The sequence below is a fragment of the Streptopelia decaocto genome (assembly GCF_964273445.1).
Source record: "Streptopelia decaocto genome assembly, chromosome: Z".
Classification (NCBI taxonomy): Eukaryota; Metazoa; Chordata; class Aves; order Columbiformes; family Columbidae; genus Streptopelia; species Streptopelia decaocto.
In genome coordinates, this window is record NC_138657.1 from 26,033,823 (window position 1) to 26,053,113 (window position 19,291).

General features: G+C 39.5%; 1 protein-coding gene across 2 annotated transcripts in view; it reads left to right on the forward strand.

Moving 5' to 3' along the window:
* The window catches only part of TRPM3 (transient receptor potential cation channel subfamily M member 3), a gene marked incomplete at both ends in the record, with an annotated part of 401,785 nt that overhangs the window by 126,862 nt on the left and 255,632 nt on the right, over window positions 1-19,291 (forward strand). The window contains one exon of one of the 2 annotated variants that reach the window (XM_082074997.1): window positions 359-448. The exons of the other annotated variant lie outside the window; for it this stretch is intronic. Coding sequence (XP_081931123.1) covers window positions 359-448 — 90 coding nt within the window. Of the gene's footprint in view, window positions 1-358; window positions 449-19,291 lie in introns of those variants that run through there. 2 annotated transcript variants of the gene reach the window in all.

Genomic DNA, 19,291 nt, shown 5'->3' on the forward strand with positions numbered 1-19,291 from the left:
CTCAGCGTGCCGGGGAGAGGCAAACCCGGCTGCTCTCTGAGGAGGGCAGGAGGGAGAGGGAGCAGGAGCAGCATCTCTCGCCGCAGCCTTTTTTTTTTCTGCGGGCTGCTCCTTTCCGCTCCGCCAGCGCAGCCTGCCCAGAGCAGCGGGCTGGTCGCCTCCATCCCGCCGCATTTGGTATGCATGAGCACTGCTGTTCCCACGCAGGAGGTCGCTTTCTTAAGGAGGCCCGGTGGCCGCAGCCGCGCCGCTTGCCCAGCCCACCAGCCCCGTGCCCTGCGGCGGCGCGGGCAGCGCGGGCGGGATGCGCCGCTGTCCGGTGTGCGGCTGATCTCCCGGTGGGAATTCGCGGAGGGTCATGAATCAGACCGATGCTCCCCGGCCGCTCAACTGGACCATTCGGAAGCTGTGCCATGCCGCCTTCCTGCCCTCCGTCAGGCTGCTCAAGGTACGGTGACAGCCCGCGCCGGCAGCGGGGTCTGCCGCCCGGCACCTGTCCGGAGCCCTGCAGACGCCGCTGCTGGAAAGTTAATTCAGGAATAGTCCCAACTTTCCTATTAATTAGCTTCCCTACCGCCTTTAAAACCATTTGCGGGTACCTGAAGATACCGAAATCGCGTGTCTGGGCTCCCGTTGGCATGTTCGACTGTGGGGAATGGTCTGTGAGAGGGGCAGAAGGGCAGAAAGGCGTGGTGGGTGTCTTCTCTGCTTCTGTTTGCCTCGCCTTGGAAAAATAAAGCCGTGAACTTCTAGGGATGAAGAAGGAGTCTGTTTCTAAGGCGTGTTCCTTTGTGAGCAGTCCTCTGCTACCTGTTCTTTGGGATCATCAAGTCCCAAGGAAGTACTAGAAGGTCCAATACAACTCAGACCAAAGTGTAGATGGAAAGGTTTGTGAGTGGACAAAAATTATTTTGGTTTGCTGAAAGCTGTACATAGGAGTAGGGTCAGTTAATGACTGGCAGTGCAGACAGCATCAGTGAAACTTTTTGGTGATGATTTTTTCTTTGTTTCTTTAAACAAGTGGCACACTTTTGAAGCTGTTTTTAAATGTGCTTTCCTATGAGATAATTATTAATTTTCTGAAAAAAATATCTAGGATTATAGACAGTGGAGGGCTCTTAATCTCAGCACGCAAAGTGCCACTACTACTGCGTGTCCCACTGAAGCCTTTTTAGAGTCATTTGTAACCAGAAAACACAACATCTTGAATCAACTTGTCGAAAAAAAAAAACCCAAAATATGTTAAATTGAAACTGAAAAGTCTTCTTTGTTCTTGGAACTTCTTAATTAATAGGATTATACAATGAAAATTTAAACAATATAATCAGGTCCCTTTAGGCTGCTGCACCATTAATATGTGTTATAAAATGTTGGATTCATGACACTAGGTATCTCAGTTGATCTTGGTACTTGATAGTTTGGCTTTGAAATTAATATGCAGTCAGGTAAAACATGGCTACTCTAACAGTGTATTGGAAGGTAGTGTTTGATACAAGTGTTTGATTTTGTGTGGGTATCTTCGAAATTAGGTCAGTCCTTACTAATGCAACATATTAGAACAGTAGTGTAGTGTATGATAGTGTACTTTGCAGGCGTTTATTTGATGTATAGTTATTGTGTATGTGAGGCACAAGTGATTATACTGTGAATCATAACAGGTATTTTCCACATCCTGAGAGGAAGGGGCTACCCAGGAAAAATATTTCTGCTTCCAACCCAGGTGTATGGCTGCTGGGAGGTACATGGTGGGCAGCTCCAAAGAACAAAAGAAAGATAAAACTTAGGTTGCTGAAAAATACAAAATATACCTAAGAGACAACAAATCAGAACGTGGGGTTGATTCTCTTGCAAAGGCTTTCCCAGTCCCAGAAGCACACATTATAATATCCATACTCTCCAACTCAGATGTATTTAGGAAAACATAATTTTTCCATGGTGTGAGAACTCAGATGTGGGAAATTTTATTACTATCCTAAATATTGGGGGGGGGGGGGAGGAGGAGGGGTGGGGCTGTCTGCAATATTTCTTTTTTGGCAGACAAATGTTGCCCCCTGTGTATGGTTTCTCTTCATTGCACATTTTAAGGGTGAAATGCTGCAACTGATTATTAAAAAAGCTGACTAAAAATTATTTTCTGAAGGTACTGCTATAACCCTTTAGGGCCAGACAGGGAGTGGACCCTGCAGAGTTAACAGGAGCAGGGCAAATAACCAGAGATAAGCAGCCTCTGCACAGAAGGGTGTGTGAGGTGCGGGAGAGACCATAGCAGAGGAGGTGGGACTCTGGCACCATCCTGAGCTGATGAGCAGAGCTGGTTTATTGGAGAGGGAAATGCTTATATCAGCATCTTCAGGGCTCCCAATCAGCTTAAAATTTTGCTTCCAATGTATTATTCTTATCTTTGTCTTTTATTATTTGACGTGTTCCAAGAAAGTGATTCACATAAGAGCAGGACTCCGTTGTCCTAATTCCCCAAAAGATACAACAGCCAACCTGAAGGAATTCTTCTGTCACAAAGAGCTATTAAGGAAAGAGTGTGATAACAGCAGCATTAAATTACCAGACAAGCAGTCTAAATATTTTCCTGGTTTTCCTCAGGGAATTTGAAAATTTTTATGTATACAAATTCCCTCATCAGAGGGTGTCTGTATTATTTTCTGATCTGTATATTTCTCCCAAAACAAACAAACAAACAAACAAACAAAGACACCTTTTTTTCCTTCCCTAAATGAGAGGTGGTCCTGGAAATCCACAAACAGTGGAAGGGCAAGTGCAGTAATCTAAGCTCATTTTTAATTGCCCTTTTTTGAAATGTATTAAGCGGCTATTAAGGGCTAATGCAATATCATTTCTCAGCAGATGTCCAGTAGACCCTTTTTTATACAGCCTTTCTCTGCAGGGAATGACCTTAATAACAGAGTAAACTTTGCAAAAGCTGATATGTAATGGCACATTTTTATTATTATCTGCTTTATTTATGGTTGCCAAACTCTATTTCGATGTACATTGTGAATTTATTAAGAGTAAGAGAACATAAAATATTGTTGTGTCTTGGTCACTTCCATGCTTTATTTTAGTCTACCAGAACAAGAAAAACCCCTAAATGACATCACTAAGTTCAAAGATACACTTTTGCCTGAACTTCTAAGGAGAGATAGTAGAGCTTTCCTATTTTACACATGAAGAAATCACTGTGGCATGACCTGGATGAACCTTGGTAGTAAACAGGATGAACATTTCAATTAATTCCCTGTCTTCTAAGTGAGAAGTTTAAAGTCCTTATCCTGTGGATATAAGTTTAAGTGCGGCATTGATGCTTTCACAGAAATGGATAAACACTGGAATCTAGGACTTGCATGGAGGCCTCTTGCTTTGTATTACTCACTAACAAATCTATAGAATCGTCTTGCAATAATAAAAGGTGTTACTCAGCAGGTAGGTTGTGCTCCTATTCTGTTCTGTTGAAATGGTGTGCGGTGCTCAGTTGCCTGAACTGACATTTGATAACAGCTCTGGCCACAGTGGCCTCATTTCATTTAGATAAACTGGGATCTTTTGCAGGTGCTGTCCAGCTTTCCTCCTTGTGCCTTTCTTCCAGGCGTGTGTTTCTGTTCTAACCCATTTCATTAATACCTTCATGTTTAGGTATTGTTTTATAATCCTGTTTTCTCAGGTTTTCATTTTCTAACAGGCACGCATATACTAGGAGCTGTGTTTGAAGAACAGATTAAAACAAATTATTGTAGAACATTTTTACAACCTATGCCATCAGCTCATCCCTCACTGCTCCCATTTTTTCCCCTAATAAATATTTCTTATAGCATGTTTCATGCTGGTGCTTTTTGTAGTAGTTTCAATATGCTTAAACACGCACTAACACAGCATCTTATGCCTTCCCATCAGAACTAAGTGGATTAAGAAGTACCTTGAGTGCATGTGCAGAGAGGGTGGCTTTGTGCAGGGAGGGGGACCCTCCTTCTCCTGAGATGGTCAGGTTAGTTCCCAGAGATGGCTTTCCAGCAGTCACTTGTCCAGCTCATTTCTTTAAGAGTTCTGAAACTTATTTCTTTGTGTTCTTGGCCAAGATCTTGTTACCTTGATACTTTCTCGTTTATTTTAAGGAAGGGTTGGTATTAGTGGCAAGCAGTCCTGATCTACTTTGTGCCATTGTGTACGTAAGAGCTATTGCAGAAAGCTCTGGTAGTCACATTTTTGTTTGATTTATTATAGAGGAGAGTTTATGAGTCTCCACACATCACAGGTTGCCTTCTAAGAAAGAAGCCAAGTTCAAATGGTGGAATTTAGAGAAAACAGACATTTTAGAAAAATGTTGTATGCTCTTAAGAAATTAATGAATGACATGATACTGAAGACTTCACTCAGAGGACTATGTGCACTAGGAAAGATTGCAGGTGTTGCACTTCTGCCTGGGACAGATTTGCTTGTGATGCATGCTGTGGGATCAAGGAATGAGCAATACACACACACAAAAAACACAAACCCAAACTAAAACTAGGGTGGGCAGAGACTGAAAAATAAAGGGTCTGTAATGCACAGTGAGCTTAACACCACAGATTTAGAGACATGCATGCATAAAAGTACTTTACAAAACAATAGGAAAGCAACAAATTACCTAGTCCATTTTTTCTTAATTATACTACTAAAGTTTTTTGTAATGAATTTGAATTGCATGTCAGTAAGCCTAAGAGGTCAGACACCAAATTTCTTACCAAATGAGAAACTAGATTTTATTTTTGTTATTTTTTCTTTTTTTTTAAATTTGATTACCCTACCAAGAATGCAAAAGGTAACCCAAGAGAAAACTAAAAAGCTAGGAAATGGTTCATTTGAATGAGACACTGTCTTTTTAAGGGTGACAATATATACATACGAAATTCTGGCTGTGCTGAAATATGTGGAATAGCAACGTGGACAATATTTCCCCTGCTACAGCAAGCTTGTTTGTGTCCATAAAGAAGGTATCTACAGGAATAAAGACTGGGGAACATGTGGCAGGCTTTATTAAGCTACATAGTGAAATACCACACTGTTCAACAGCTTAAATCAGCTAAAACCTCATTGCTGTTTGATTAGCAAAGACAACTTTATTCCAGGTTATTTTAAAAAAATTGATTTGGTAAACTGAATGAAAAATTTGCTTCTCTAGAATGATGGAAGAATGAAATGTGTTCTTTATAAACAGGTACATATATATGCTTTTGAACCTTCTATTGTGGGAAAAAGTAAGAGAGAAGAAAGCTGTATCTTCTTTTGGAGCTCATTTTATTCTTCACATCGATTGGGGAGGGGGGCGTGGGGGAAGTGGGGGTGTTATTAGACTGATAGAATAGTCTTATTACTCAGGGAAGATAGTTATGATTTTTTTTTTCTTTTAATTTCTTGTAATCGGATTTGTGTGCCATAATCACAAGATGGTAGTGTTAGATTATGTTATGGTCTTCAGAAACAGAATTGCAAGCTTTTGATGCTATTTTATTCACTATCAATAAGAAAATAAGTGGAAATCTAGGCACAAAGGCAGTAGAAATGTGTAGATTTTTTTATTTCAGTCTTTTGATGTCCAGTTGGCAGTGAGGTAGTCTGATTTATCACTGCTTAATAGGTAAGGATTGATTCTGATTATGATTTTAGCTAATTTACCATAGACACCTTTGCAAATTGCAAATTGCAAAAATGAGAGGGCAGGTTTGCTAAGTCTTGACTGAAAAAAACTGAGATATTTGGAACAAATCCTAATGCATACTGTTATCATTAGTGAGCTGGCACACTAAATGTTTCTGAAAGTAATATGCACATTACTGACAGTGAAATGAGGGCAGTAATTTACCTGTGCCTGCACTCAGCTGCTTACTGACTTAAATCGTAATAATGGATGAGCCACCACTACATTTCCTTCAGGAGGATTTGATGCATTCTGGGAAGTAATGACAGGTCAGCCCTCAGGATCAGACTGCTTAAAACATACTAGTGTAGCAAATATTAGTCAATGTAACAATTTTCTTCTAAATTTGCTAATAGGAAAACTAGTCATACCTCTCAGTATGATGGGACGGTGTATGTGGTGTGAAAGATATATGAGGTTTAGGAGTGCATATAAGGTCTGTTCAGAAATAAATTATTTTATAAACAAACATCTGTTTTCCTGCTGAAAGACCATAGTTATTTCTATTAGAGTTGTAATAGATGTTGCATGTTTCTGACTCTAATTCACAGATTTTGTGGTGCGCATTATTTGTCCTCAGAAGCTCAAAAGCCACATTACAGCAAAGAGAAAGATTCTGCTTTCCGTTGCACGTTCTATTCCTGTGTCATCACTTTCATCATTCAGGGATGGCAGAAAAGAGACCTGGCTAGGGTGTTGCTGTCCCTTTGCAGTCTCCTGCTTTATCATCAAGAAATGCATTAAACACACCAAATCAAGGGAGCAACGGATGTTGCAGTGTAGCTTCATCGCACCTTTGCACAGGAATGCTTGCATTTCTCCTGCCCAGCTGTTAGCTGCACCTCTAGTGCTTCACATTTTATAACCAGTAATAGCCACCTGGTGAAAACATTTTATAGCTGGGGCTGAAGAACTGATGATATGCCTTTTGGGGGTTGCACATTCCCCAAAGCTACTTGTTTCTTGAAGCCATGCATCTCACCAATGGTGAGTTGAGGTGATCCTTCTCATATAGCATCTCGGCATGTTCATGTGTAGGGAATTTCTGACAGATTGTCAGTTCATTTCTTCTGAAAGGGAAGGAAAAGTGGAAGCTGATAGTGACTTTTCCTTTTTTATATGCAGAAGTAGACTCTTCATCTTGTTAATTCTTTGTTGTACTGCGCATTTTTTACATGATCTAAGGTGAATCAGAGCTTCTTAGCAGTTTGCCTTATTGACTGAATCTTTCCCAATGACTGTGACTCAGGTTGGTGACCACTGACTTGGAAGTGATGTAGCAGCAAAACAGCTTCCACAAGAAGAAATAATATCCTCATTAAGAAAAAAAGAAAGGGAGAGGTGAAAATAAAAAGCATAGCAGTGGAAGTTGTGTTTCCATGGGATAGCCTACATGAAAAAGAGGTAGACACATCACTGCCATTTTGAAGGAGGAGGCTGTAGTCTACTAATTCCATGTGGAGGGAAAAATGGTTTTGATTTTCAGGTTGGAAAAGGCTGTGTGAATGCAAAGTTTCTTCTTTTTAACCTGAAAATTTTAGAAAAAAAATGGCTCTTCTTACTAGGTGTGCCAGCACCGTGTGAGTGCTTTTCTAAAAGAAGTGATAGAAAAGGTAGTATGCAGCAGCTAAGGTAGAAAAATACCAAGCTGCTTTACAGTAAGAATCCTGCAATGGCTACTGGTTTTTATCCTCTTGCACATCTATATTATTTTGCAGTGCTTTTCCTAATCCTGCTGTTTTATGAACATCTTTTCCTACATCTTAGAAAATACAGTGAGACTTTTGCCACCTTTTGTACTGCATGGCCAGTGTACTACAGTGACAAAGGTGAGATATACAGACATCATCCACGGTTGTCCACATACCCTGCATGCAGAAGGACTTGACTCAGAAATAATCTCTGCTTCTCATGAGGCTCAGTCTTCTCAGGTCTGAATACTCACAGGAGGTGGCAAGGGGCCTCAGTTCCCACTGGCCTTTGCAAAAGTTGATAATGTATGAAACCACACAGTAAACTTGCCTATCAGAAAGTAAATGAAAGTTTCCTAATTTGTGACTGCATGAGAGATGCTTTACGGTCTTCTTTCCAGATAAATTTTTAAAAATGTAGCATTTTTATTATATATGAACAGAATTGAAAAGGATTAAGGCTGATTCTGAATAGATGCTATTGTTTTAAAAACAACTGTAAAATGCTACTAAGTACAGAAGTCATGTAAACAAGAGGCTACAGATACAATTCTGCTTAATGTGTTAGTGGAATCCTGTGTTAACACCATAAGATTTTAATGTTATCCTGCAATACTGTTTCGTATGTTTGAAAGGGTACCATGTAAAAAAATCAGGCCACAAGGCCATAATGTGAAGCTGAGATGTTTTATTCCACCTGAATTGCTAAAAAGACTATGTTGCAGTGTAAAAAGAAATGCCCTTGAGGCTCTCTAGAAATTTATGTCAAAGCCAGTAATAAAGCATAAAATAAAATCACTTCATCAAAAATATCTTTCGTCCCTCAAATAATATGATGATGTGAAACACATTGACAAAGTGCTTTTAGTAGTGTCAAGGAAGTAACTGAATAAAATATCAGGATTCTTATGATGTAATTAAAACGTTAATCGGGCTGATTTTACATTAATGAGAAGGTGACTGAGTGATAACATTGTCTTTCAGTTGCCTTTTCCTTCACCTGTTGTTGGTAGATGCAGAGTGTAGATGTAGTAACTTACTGAACCATCATAATCGAGAATTTAAGGAGGATGCACCACATTGTTTTGTCACAGAAGGATGCCAATTTCTGAACTTCATGGTTTACTGAATCAGCATGGTATGTTGCTGCCAGGTCTGTTGCAGTGCAGTGTCACAGCTTCCCAGAACTGGATCAACTAATTACAGGGTACCCTGAGGACCTTCCAAACTCACTTTTGTATGATTGTATGTAGAATATTCTGTTTTCTGAATTGCAGAAGGCATTTTCCAAATATGCTCTTGTTCAACTTTTGGGTTCAGTACTTCAGATTACTGGGTGGTGTCTTATGCAGGAGACTGTACTTGATTAAGTGGTTTTTTTTTCTGCCTGCAAATTATCACATTAAAACTGTGAAAATCTGTACAACCTAGCGATAATACTACTGCTTTTCTCATTTTTTTTCTCCTACATTTCTGCCCATATCGCCACTGACCCCTTTCCTGAACTGCATCACTCAAAGCAATTTTCTGACATCTAGCTGTTTAGCCTTTACTCACAGAAGCAATAGTGGTGCCAGGTCATGGTGGCAGTAATGATAACAAATAATTTGCTTACATGCAATCCGATGACTGAGCCATCCAAGGCTCCCTCTGCCTGAAGGATGGGTAGAACAGGCATCAAGATTGACCAAAGTGCTCAAGCCAAGCACCAGTAGTTTTTTGATGTGATGGCTGTAATTTTGTATTGTCTTTGATAGATCTGCTTGCAAAGTAATATTGCTTGGAAGCCAAATACTTTTTTAAATTATTCAGTTCAAATCCAACTTTGCCTTAAAAAAGAATATGACGCTTTTTTTTCTGTGAGAACAGGGTAAATTGAGATACACTGTGAAAAGAGACCTCCGAAAGTTTCTTACTCTATCCTGCCACTAACAAGACTACTTCAATATGCATAATTTCTTAGAGGTGTTTCTGTAAGTTCCTAAAGCCATAACCCTCATAGACAATCTTTTATGGTGACTGCATCTAGGCCATCAGAAATATTTTTCTGTGGTGTCTGCCTGGATCTTTCTTGCTGCACTTAAAGTGTATGATTTCTTGTTTTGCCCACTATGAACAGAGTGGACAGATGTAGCAGCCTTTTGTGCTTAAAAATTCTTGTGTTACATTTGGACATTGGCTAGTTTAATAGATCTGCACATGACATAATGCTCTTTGTCATCTTTCAACCTAAATTATTAGATTATTTATTCCACTGTTTCCTCCATGGAAGTTAGGGTGAGACTCGCTTGCTGCTTTCTTTTTTCTCTCTTTCTCTGGTCTTCAGGTGTCTTACTGGAATGGCCAGCAGGGACCTGAGGGACTCCAGCTCAATTTCCATGCTAATACTAGCCGTATAAACTGGGGAAGGGTTGGTAAGGAAACAGAAAGTATCAGAACCCTCCTACATTTCTGTCTCCTGAAGAGACTAAATAACATTTCTGCTAAATTGCCCACAAAATCTTCCTGATTTAACTGACTTTACAAGAACGTGAGGTGACTAGCAACTATCAGTCTTCAGGGAGAGCATTGAGGGGGCACAGTCACTTTCTGTTTGCACAGTAGAAATATTATTTTTATTACTTTGTATAGTAATAAAACCTGTTCTTTTAATCATCACATTAGCAAAGAAATATTAAAACTCAATGTGGGGGACAATCAGCATCACAGTACAATTAAGACACTGAATTTCAAGCATGTGTGCTACGTTTATTACAGACGAATGAGGAAATCCAATGTTCATGTGGAATACAAAAGTGATTGTGATCCTTCTAACACAAATTTGGAGGTGGGAGAACAAACAAGGTTTTCAGACATATCCTAGTGGGAAATTAAATATGATCAGGTTATTTTATCTTGATACATGTGGTTATTTAAGAATAATGTAAAGATAAAGATATGATCTATCAAGGTGAAAATATCCTGTGCAGTTTCTTATTAATGGTAGCTGTGGGAGCTTTAGCTTATTCAAGATGGGAATAGTAAATTGTTCAGAGGATTGCTTCCCCCTTGAAAGACGTTGATTGCTATTACTAACATCCAAGGATGAGGTTTTTCCTTTTGCTTAGTTTTATTTCTTAAGTAGTGAAAATTTCCAATTTTATTTCATGCTCAAAAATTCTCAAGCATTACTAAAATGTCCCAAGATAAAATGGATACCTGCAGAGTCAGAACAAATGAGAAGAACTACTTGTTCACCCAGTGTTGCAGTCTGCCAGGGATACAACAGGAAGTCTTTTACTACTGAAACTGAGAAAGCTGTTTGCATCAAGTTATCTGACAAATTTAGTACCTCAGTGCCATGAAATCTGTTAGCACGGATACTTTCCATTAATTTATTTAGGACTCATCTGAAATCCAATTGGATCGATGGACACACTTTCACCAAACATTAGGGGATGTGACCCTTATATGCCAGGTAGCAGAGCTTGAAACAAAAACACTGCAATAGTGTGGGATATGTATAATGTACATTATGTTATTTTGATTCAGGACGGGGCACGTGTTCAGGTATCTCTGCTGCAGATAGCTGTGTGCATTACTAATGCTGCAAATTTTTTCCATACCAAATCCCAAGTCTGCTTTCCCCTTAAGGTAAATAAAGAAGGCAAAATCTGAAGGAAACTACTTAATATGATTAAATAAATATGAATATCTGCAGAGAAATGTGTGGAACATTTATTAATTAAGTTGATTAGCAGCATAGCATAGAAAAAAAAATTATTTTCTTTGAGCAATGAGGATACACTCACTATCTATCACAGTTCTAGCCCTTGTTTGCATTGATGCAATCACAAAATGACATTTTATTACAGTTAAGCCACATTAATGGTGGATTGTATGTTCCTAGTGCTTTGGAATTGCATAGTGAAGTATTCTACTTTAGCTTATTTTGTGGAATACGCTTTATTTCATTATCAATGTGATCGCTTAATATGACATTGCTCGAAGCCTTGATAACTAGATTCTTTTTGACAGTAATCCCAACCCTAATTGTGCTCTTAGCACTTGTAAGTAAATGCTCATTTGAAAGGCAGAGGTCATTTCATGTCAGGAAGGATTTCTCCCCAATAGTGACTTAAGCGTGGCAGAAGTGGCTGTTAGACCTGAGTTCTGGGGAACACTCTGTTCCTTGGCCTAAGCCAAAGCAAGGTTAATGCTGCAACACCATCTCAGCTAAGCTGGCATGGGTGTCCCATAGCATTTCTTCCTCATGCCAGAATGCTATTGAATGCGCTACATGTATATGTATAGTCTAGAAAAAGATCTTTTGCAGATGAGAAGTCCCGGTTTGGAAGCACCTATGATGTATCCTCATGAGTAAAACTAGCATTAACTTTCTCAAAGCTGCTTTTTACTGCCTTATTTTTGTGTGCTCAGAATTAATATCCCTTGACTCTAGACTGATTTTTCAGAAACCACTGAGGCAACATTCTCCGGAAACGAGAGTCCCAATATAACCATAACATTGTGTTATCTTTCTTGAAGCTGGAGAACTCAGAATCACTAAGATGAGGGACTTGTAATGTGTCTGTAGCAAAACTGCTCCATTAAAATTCTAGCTCGTTCTGGATTCTCTGCTCTGTGCTTCCACAATGCAATAGGTAATGGCTCTGAATTTCACATTTGAAGTCTTCCTCAGATGCTCAGATTAGTTGTCATTAAAACACTTGCTTCCTGCTCTGATGGCTTTCAAAACTTTTCACCGGGAGGCCACAGACAGCAAAACATAATGCACTTGTTTCAGTGCAAAAAAAAATAAAGATTTAGCAAGGAAGGAGATACCCATGATTAATTCAAGGAGTTGATATGTGATCTGAATAATCTGTGAATACATGAATTCTAAACCACATTATGTTTAAAGCAGCAATTATTATACCCCGCTTGTTTAGATTACGTACACATTAGTGGAACTCTGTTTGCACTAGTTTTGTTTTTTTTTTTCAAATTCCATTCATAATAGTGGGTTATTTAAATATAAAATAGTGAAGTAGGTTAGCAAGAGAAATATTGACAAGATGTTATAGGCAAAATAAAGCAGATGAAAATAGGAAAGTTAACATAGCACAGTGTCTTTGAACTTCATGGACAGGATAAAATACAAATACATGACTAATATCAGTTTCTTGCAGCAAGTTTATCTAATCAGCTTAATCCTTTCACTAGATGCTGTTTGCTGTCTGCTTCCTGATCTCATCCTGGAGATAGCAGATTACTAATCCCAGATCTGAGCTAAAATTAGTTAGCTCTTCCATGTATACTTAGAGTCATAGAAACATAGAATATCTTGAGTTGGAAGGAACCCATGAGGATCGCGGAGTCCAACTTCCTGCTCCTTGCAGAACTTCCTGTAACTTCCTAAACTGTATGACTAAGAGCATCGTCCAGACAGTTGGTGAGCTCTGACAGGTTTGGTGTTGTGACTCCTTCCCTGGCGGCCTGTTCCAGTGACTGACCACCCCCTCACTGAAGAACTTTTTCCTAATGCCCAGTCTGAACTTCCACTGACGCAGCTTCATTCCATTTCCTGGTGTCCCGTCACTGGTCACCAGAGAGAGGAGATCAGCATCTCCTCCTCCGCTGCTCCCTTGAGGAAGCTGTACACTGGGATAGAGTCAGTTCTCAGCCTTCTCCAAGCTGAGCAAGCCAAGTGATCTCAGCTGCTCCTTTTAATTCTTGCCTTTGAGGCCTTTCACCATCTTGGTCATCTCCCTCTAGACACACACTAACAGTTCAATGTCCTTCTTATATTGAGGCACAAAACAAAACAACAAAAGTGGGGCTGCACCGGTGCAGAGTAGAGTGGACAATCACCTCCCTCGACCAACTCGCGATGCTGTGCCTAATGTGCCCCAGGACACAGCTGGTCCTGTTGGCTGCCAGGGCACATTGTTGCCTCATTTTCAACTTGCTAATAACCCAGATCTCTTTCTGCAGGGCTTCTCTCGAGCCTCCTGTCCTCTAATTTGTACATATAACCAGGATTACCCTGTCCTAGGTGCAGAATCTGTCACTTGATCTTGTTAAATTTCATATGATGACTGCCCAAACTCCCTAGTCTATCCAGGTCTCTCTGTAAGGCTTCTCTACCCTTAAGGGAGTCTAAGGCTCTTCCTAATTTAGTATCATCGACAAACTTAATGTACATTTAGCTCCTGCATCCACATCATTTATAAAAACATTAAAACATTACTTGACTTCCCATTTGCTATTTTACTCCCAATATTAGAAACAGTGGTGGAAACTGGAGTTCATGGTGAACAGCAGGGTTAAGCATGAAGCAGCAGCATACTCTTTCAGCAAAGATGGCCTGCTGCATCCTACACTGTGTTAGGACTATAGGCAGCAGGAGTCAAGGGAAATGATCCTTCCCTTGTATTCATGAGATCACATCTGAGTGCTTTGTCCAGTTCTTGGCTCCCCAGAACATGAAGCATATGGACGTGTTCGAGTGAGTGTGGTGGAGGCCACTAAATTGATCAGGGAATTTTGCACATGACATGCAAGAGAGAGCTCGGTTTGTTCAACCACAGGAGGGGGAAGGTGGAGGTGAAATCCCATTTCTGACTTTGTGTATCAAAAGCAGACTACAGAGGAGATGAAGCCAGAGGTTTTTCAGAGATGCAGTGTCAGGACAAGTGTAATAGAAACAAGTCATCATGAGGGCATTTAAGCACTGAAACAGGTTGTCTGGACAGGCTCTAGACTTTCTGTCATTGGAGATGCTCAGAACTGAGCTGTATGGGGCCTGAGCAGCCTGATCTAAATGGAGCTGTCTGGTGAATTGTGTTTTCCTGATTTGGTATAATTTGCAAAATGGAGCAAAGACTGTTAATTTTCAAAGAGAATGTGCTTGGGTTTACAGGCTTCTCTTCTGTTTTAAATGTGGGTAGAGATACATTTTTAAACACCTCCCTAAGCAGTGCAGAACAGCACTGCAACTGCTACACTGTTATCACAGGAGCTTCTTGGATTCAGGAGTTGTTAGAAGAGTCTTTTGAAGTTACTACCAGTGCTTGGTGGCAGCAGATATATCAAGGGTGAAAAGTGGCAAACTTTGCATGTATTCTGTGGATGTGGAGCAAAGTGGTTTGTAGGTACACATTACATTACAATTCTGTTGTGGAGTTGCTTTTGCTGTAGCAGCTTTGCAGCTAAGCGTCTCACAAATTTGTTTGGATGGCTGCTCGTATCATGATTGTAGAAACTGATTTATAGCAACAGGCAGCTTTTAGAAAGTTCAGACAGCCATTGTATCTCTGACTCTTTAGCATGCTAGCAGTTGAGCTAGCAATTTATATCAGCTACATGCTGTCAAGCTGTTTGTTATCTGTGACCTACTTCATCTCAAATGGAATATTTACTTGTTTATGCACAGTTATGCACAGTGGGGCTTTCAGTCATTTCTTTGGCAGGACTTGTTTTGATAAGTCTTTATGAATAAGGCTAGGCGCCACTGGCAGCGATGGTGGGGGCTGCATCCCAAAAGATCCTGAGGTAGGGTTTCATCTTCAGGCTCTGGCTATCTCCTTCCCAGTTGTCAGTCTGTAATGAGGTTGTGCTGCTGCAACTGTGTCCTCAAGGATGACAGGAAAATGGTGTGCAGGATGAAGAGGACAAAATGGCTGGGATCTCACATTACGGGTCTCATTGGATGTTCCTGCTGGCTACAGCAGAAGCAGTGGCTGGTGTGGGGTATAACTGGTAGAAACTGTGGCCTTCTGGGCAAACTGAGGGGCCACAAAACTATGGGAGCCAGGTCTGACAGAGGCCCCAGCCACCGTAGTAGGTTAGCCCTGGTCTTCGTAACGGAAATGACCTCAGTCAGCCCTAAGCTGGGGCTTGCTGCCCCAGCTTCAATCTCCACGGATAATTTCATTATTTGTTCAGTGAGGCACGGCCATGGAGAGAAGGTTGCAGTCCTCAGAGAACTGGTTCAGGGCAGCACATAAGGATTTGCAGACAGGGATTGCTGTAGGGGCAGGAGGTGCTACAGAGGCTTGCTTGCAGGGTTGTGACCTGCCCCAGTCAGAGCTGGCCTTGAGCACCTGAAGCCAAACCCCCAGGACGGGATGAAAATAAGTTGTGGAGGAGGATTGCACAGATGGTTTCAGGTTGGTCAGCGAAATCAGAGCTCAAAGTCTTGGGCAAACCCTTGCGTGGGGGTGCAATACTGATCCAAGTTCTTGATTCAACTTCTGTCTTTTTTTTTTTTTTTTTTTTTTGAGTAGTAGGAGGGAAGAAGAGAGCACTGAGAGGGGCTGTGGAAGACTTCCCAATCTCACTTAAATCAGTGTGTCATTCTGAGTGTTTGCTTCATGAAATAATTTTAAGCAATCCAGTGAATGGAATTTTTGTTAATTCCCTGCTATGTTTTCCATTTTCTTTAGACAGGCAATTTAAACACCATTATTTGTACAGGTTTGTAGTACATGTACACTCAGTTGAAGCATATTTTGGGAAAAAAGCTTTTTAAAATCTGAATTGTGTTTTACAAATAATTTTCCCTTAACATAAATACATAGTAGAATATTTTTAATGAATAAATATTCCCCTTGTAGGGGGGTACTAATGTGACCAAATTTTCAGGGTAAACCACTAAGTAGCTGTTAGACTATGCTTTTTTTCTGAAGAAGCTGTGCTGTATCTGAAGCATTGATCAAAGTATTAATATGGAAAATAGAAGTAAGTTATTTTCTGCTTTAGTGAAAATACAAATTCAGTATTTTCCCTCCATTCTCAATCTGAGTGTTACTTTTTCAAAGGAAAACATGTATAATATCTGTCTGAAAAGGTTAAGAATTGTTTCTTCAGTTTGGTACTGGGGCTTATACCCATCAGTTGCTATTTGTTTGTAGGGCAGGCCTTTTTTTTTTTTTTTTCTGATTGTTACACGTTCTAATGCCTGAAGTAGTTTCCTCTTAAGCCTACTATGTATTAATAAACCAGTACTGTGGAAGAATCACTTATTTCTTCCTGAGCTGGAGATATAGTGCTAGCTATGACATTGCATCTTAGAATGATAGTGAGTAGAACTTGAATAAGGCTATATGATATAAGAGGTAACAAGTACAACTATTAGTCTTGTCTTAAAAGGTTAAGGAAAATAAAATCTATATCCACCAAAGGTACGTTTGCACAGCAGAGGGTACAGTAAGTTTTCAGAAGTCCCCACCCTGTTTATAGCTCTGTACTGAGATACAGAAACTCACACCTACTGACTATAGATGGTTTCAGATGCTCTGTCCCCTTCCTCTTCCTTCCCACTTCCTAGGAATTGTCCAGAGGCTGTTTTCCTTTTCTACTCTTCTGCTTTGATTTTCTTGACAACCTGGAAGCAAAGTATCAACTCACAGTCAGTTTTTCTGAAGGATCCTGGAGGATTCTTTCTGAAGTACTGTAGTAGTAACACCTGCATTTCCTTCCACAGCTAGAAGATCCAGTCACAGAATCACAGAATTACAGAATGGTTGGGGTTGGAAGGGACCTCTGGAGGTCATCGAGTCCAACCCAACCTGCTAAAGCAGGTTCACCTAGAGTAGATTGCACAGGAATGTGCCCAGGTGGGTTTTGGATGTCTCCAGAAAAGGAGACTCCACAACCTCTCTGGGCAGCCTGTTCCAGTGTTCTGTCACCCTCAAGGTACAGAAGTTTCTCCTCCTATTCAGATGGAACCTCCTGTGCTTCAGTCTGTGCCTGTTGTCCCTCATCCTATCATTGGGCACCACTGAAAGGAGTCCGGTCCCATCCAGTCAGATAATTCCACTTCTGAAGCATGGAAGATTAATCACTTGTTAACATGCCAGACAGCATATGAGTTATTCACTGATTATTCACCAGACCTTGGGCAAGGATGATGCTTTGAGCTCTGCTGTTTCTTTCCTTTGGCGCATGACAAGGGTTTGTTTTGTGAGGATTGAAAGTGTTTTAACTAGAAGTAATTCAACTAAACATAAAGATCTACAATATACTGCGGGTTGGATCATATGATTTTTTTTCCAAATGGCTTTGAATTCTTTAAAAATATTAGAAATGGATCTCATTTTTAAAATATTTTCTCAACAGGAGATGGAAACAAAATCTCATGGCAGTGAATTAGGATGATTTCTTCTTCCATATTTGAATGAAAATAAAAATAGAGAAATATTATTTTTCTTAGTAAATGTATAGTCTGTTGTACGACAAAATATAGCAGTTCTGGTACCATTCAGGTAAAAAAAAATTAATTTACTCTTTAGATCATTCAGTATATTTAAATACGATGTGGTCTATCAGTAGTCATTTTTCCCATTGATGTTAAGAAATATGGTATTCATGGTTCTTAATCTTTGTTGCAATCGCACAATGATACTTGTAATGGAGCTAAATTAAACAAGGTGCCATGTTTTCCATACCCAGTATCTGTGTGTAAAGAAACAAATAAAAAGCAGTCTAAACAAAATGAGTTTAACGAAAACTTTAATTTTGTCCTAATCTTGTAATTGCTGCAAGCAATTACCTGTTAAAGGAAAAAGAATTAAGATAAAACCTTGTCACTCTCTTCAGAATGACTTTTTGTTGGGAAATGGTTATGCTACCCCAATAAACGTGTTAATGACCTGGTATTGAATATTGCCTCTTTGCTGTACCTCTAAGTCCTGAGGCACTTCACTGAAGTACACATACAGACAACATGGAGACCTGCTGTATCAAAGAACATGCATTGGTTTAAGTTGCAACCTTGACTGGTTTAGGCTCAAGTGGTAGCATGCCATCTTTTTATTTTATTGTCTTTGCAGCTTTACTGACTGGAACCATATAACTGTAAAACAGAAACTGAGGGAAATTGGGCCCAGAATTCTGCCTCTGTCCTTTTATAGACTCTGGCTTGCCTTGACCTATGACACCAACATTTTGCTATGGTGCTGGCATATGAAACTGTAAAATGCATGATGTAAAAAAATTGAATGATGATTTGAAAATAATGTCTAAGGACAGTTTCAAGGCTAACACCAAAGTATTTTTTTAATAGATAATGCGATACATAAGAAGTGATATATTGATTACTTTTCTTTGTTCCTGTATACATATTACAAATTATGTTATTTACTCAAAAATATAAAACAAGAATGCATTTCTTAATAAGAAGATAGAGACAACAACAGCATAAAACAAAAAACCAAAACACCTGCTAATACCTAAGTTTGGCACATATTTGAATTCTTTTCATTCATTCATGCACTTTAAAAGATTTTTCTCCAAGTGAAAAATACCCCATCATTTGTTATGAATTGTAATGTCTGCTTCAGGAAGCTGAAGTATAAGGATCGCAGACTAAAATTAAGGTAAAATAGTAATCCTGCATGATAAACGGTTAGAATGGTAATGCTGAATTAAATATGATACCTCTATAAACACCATTGCATATATTTTTCATATAGAAAATCTACGCTGCAAAAAATTTACTCTATTCATATGGTAATATCTCATATCCATATCTGCTCCAGAATAGGAAATGTTTCTGCATCTGCAATATGGATTTTTACAAAGTAGATTCAGCTTTCATTTCCTATTGCGAGGCTGATTATTGTTGCTTGATGTAGATCGTTTGTGTAAGTGTGTACAGTATTTTTGTTACTCATTCAGTTGTCTGAATTCCCATAAGGTAATAATGTACTAACAAAAAAATGAAGATATTCATGCCTTTTCCTTTGTGGTATTAGTCTATAAATTTTATTTGTTCTTGATATATTGATCTGGAGAGAGGGAAGCTGTCTTTATTCAGGATAGTATTGTTAGTCTTATGCATTTGTGTGGCATCTTTGAACATGGCTGGACCTGGCAATATTCCAGATCAAAATCATAAATTCTACAGAGATTATCAGAGAAGGTGCTTGTA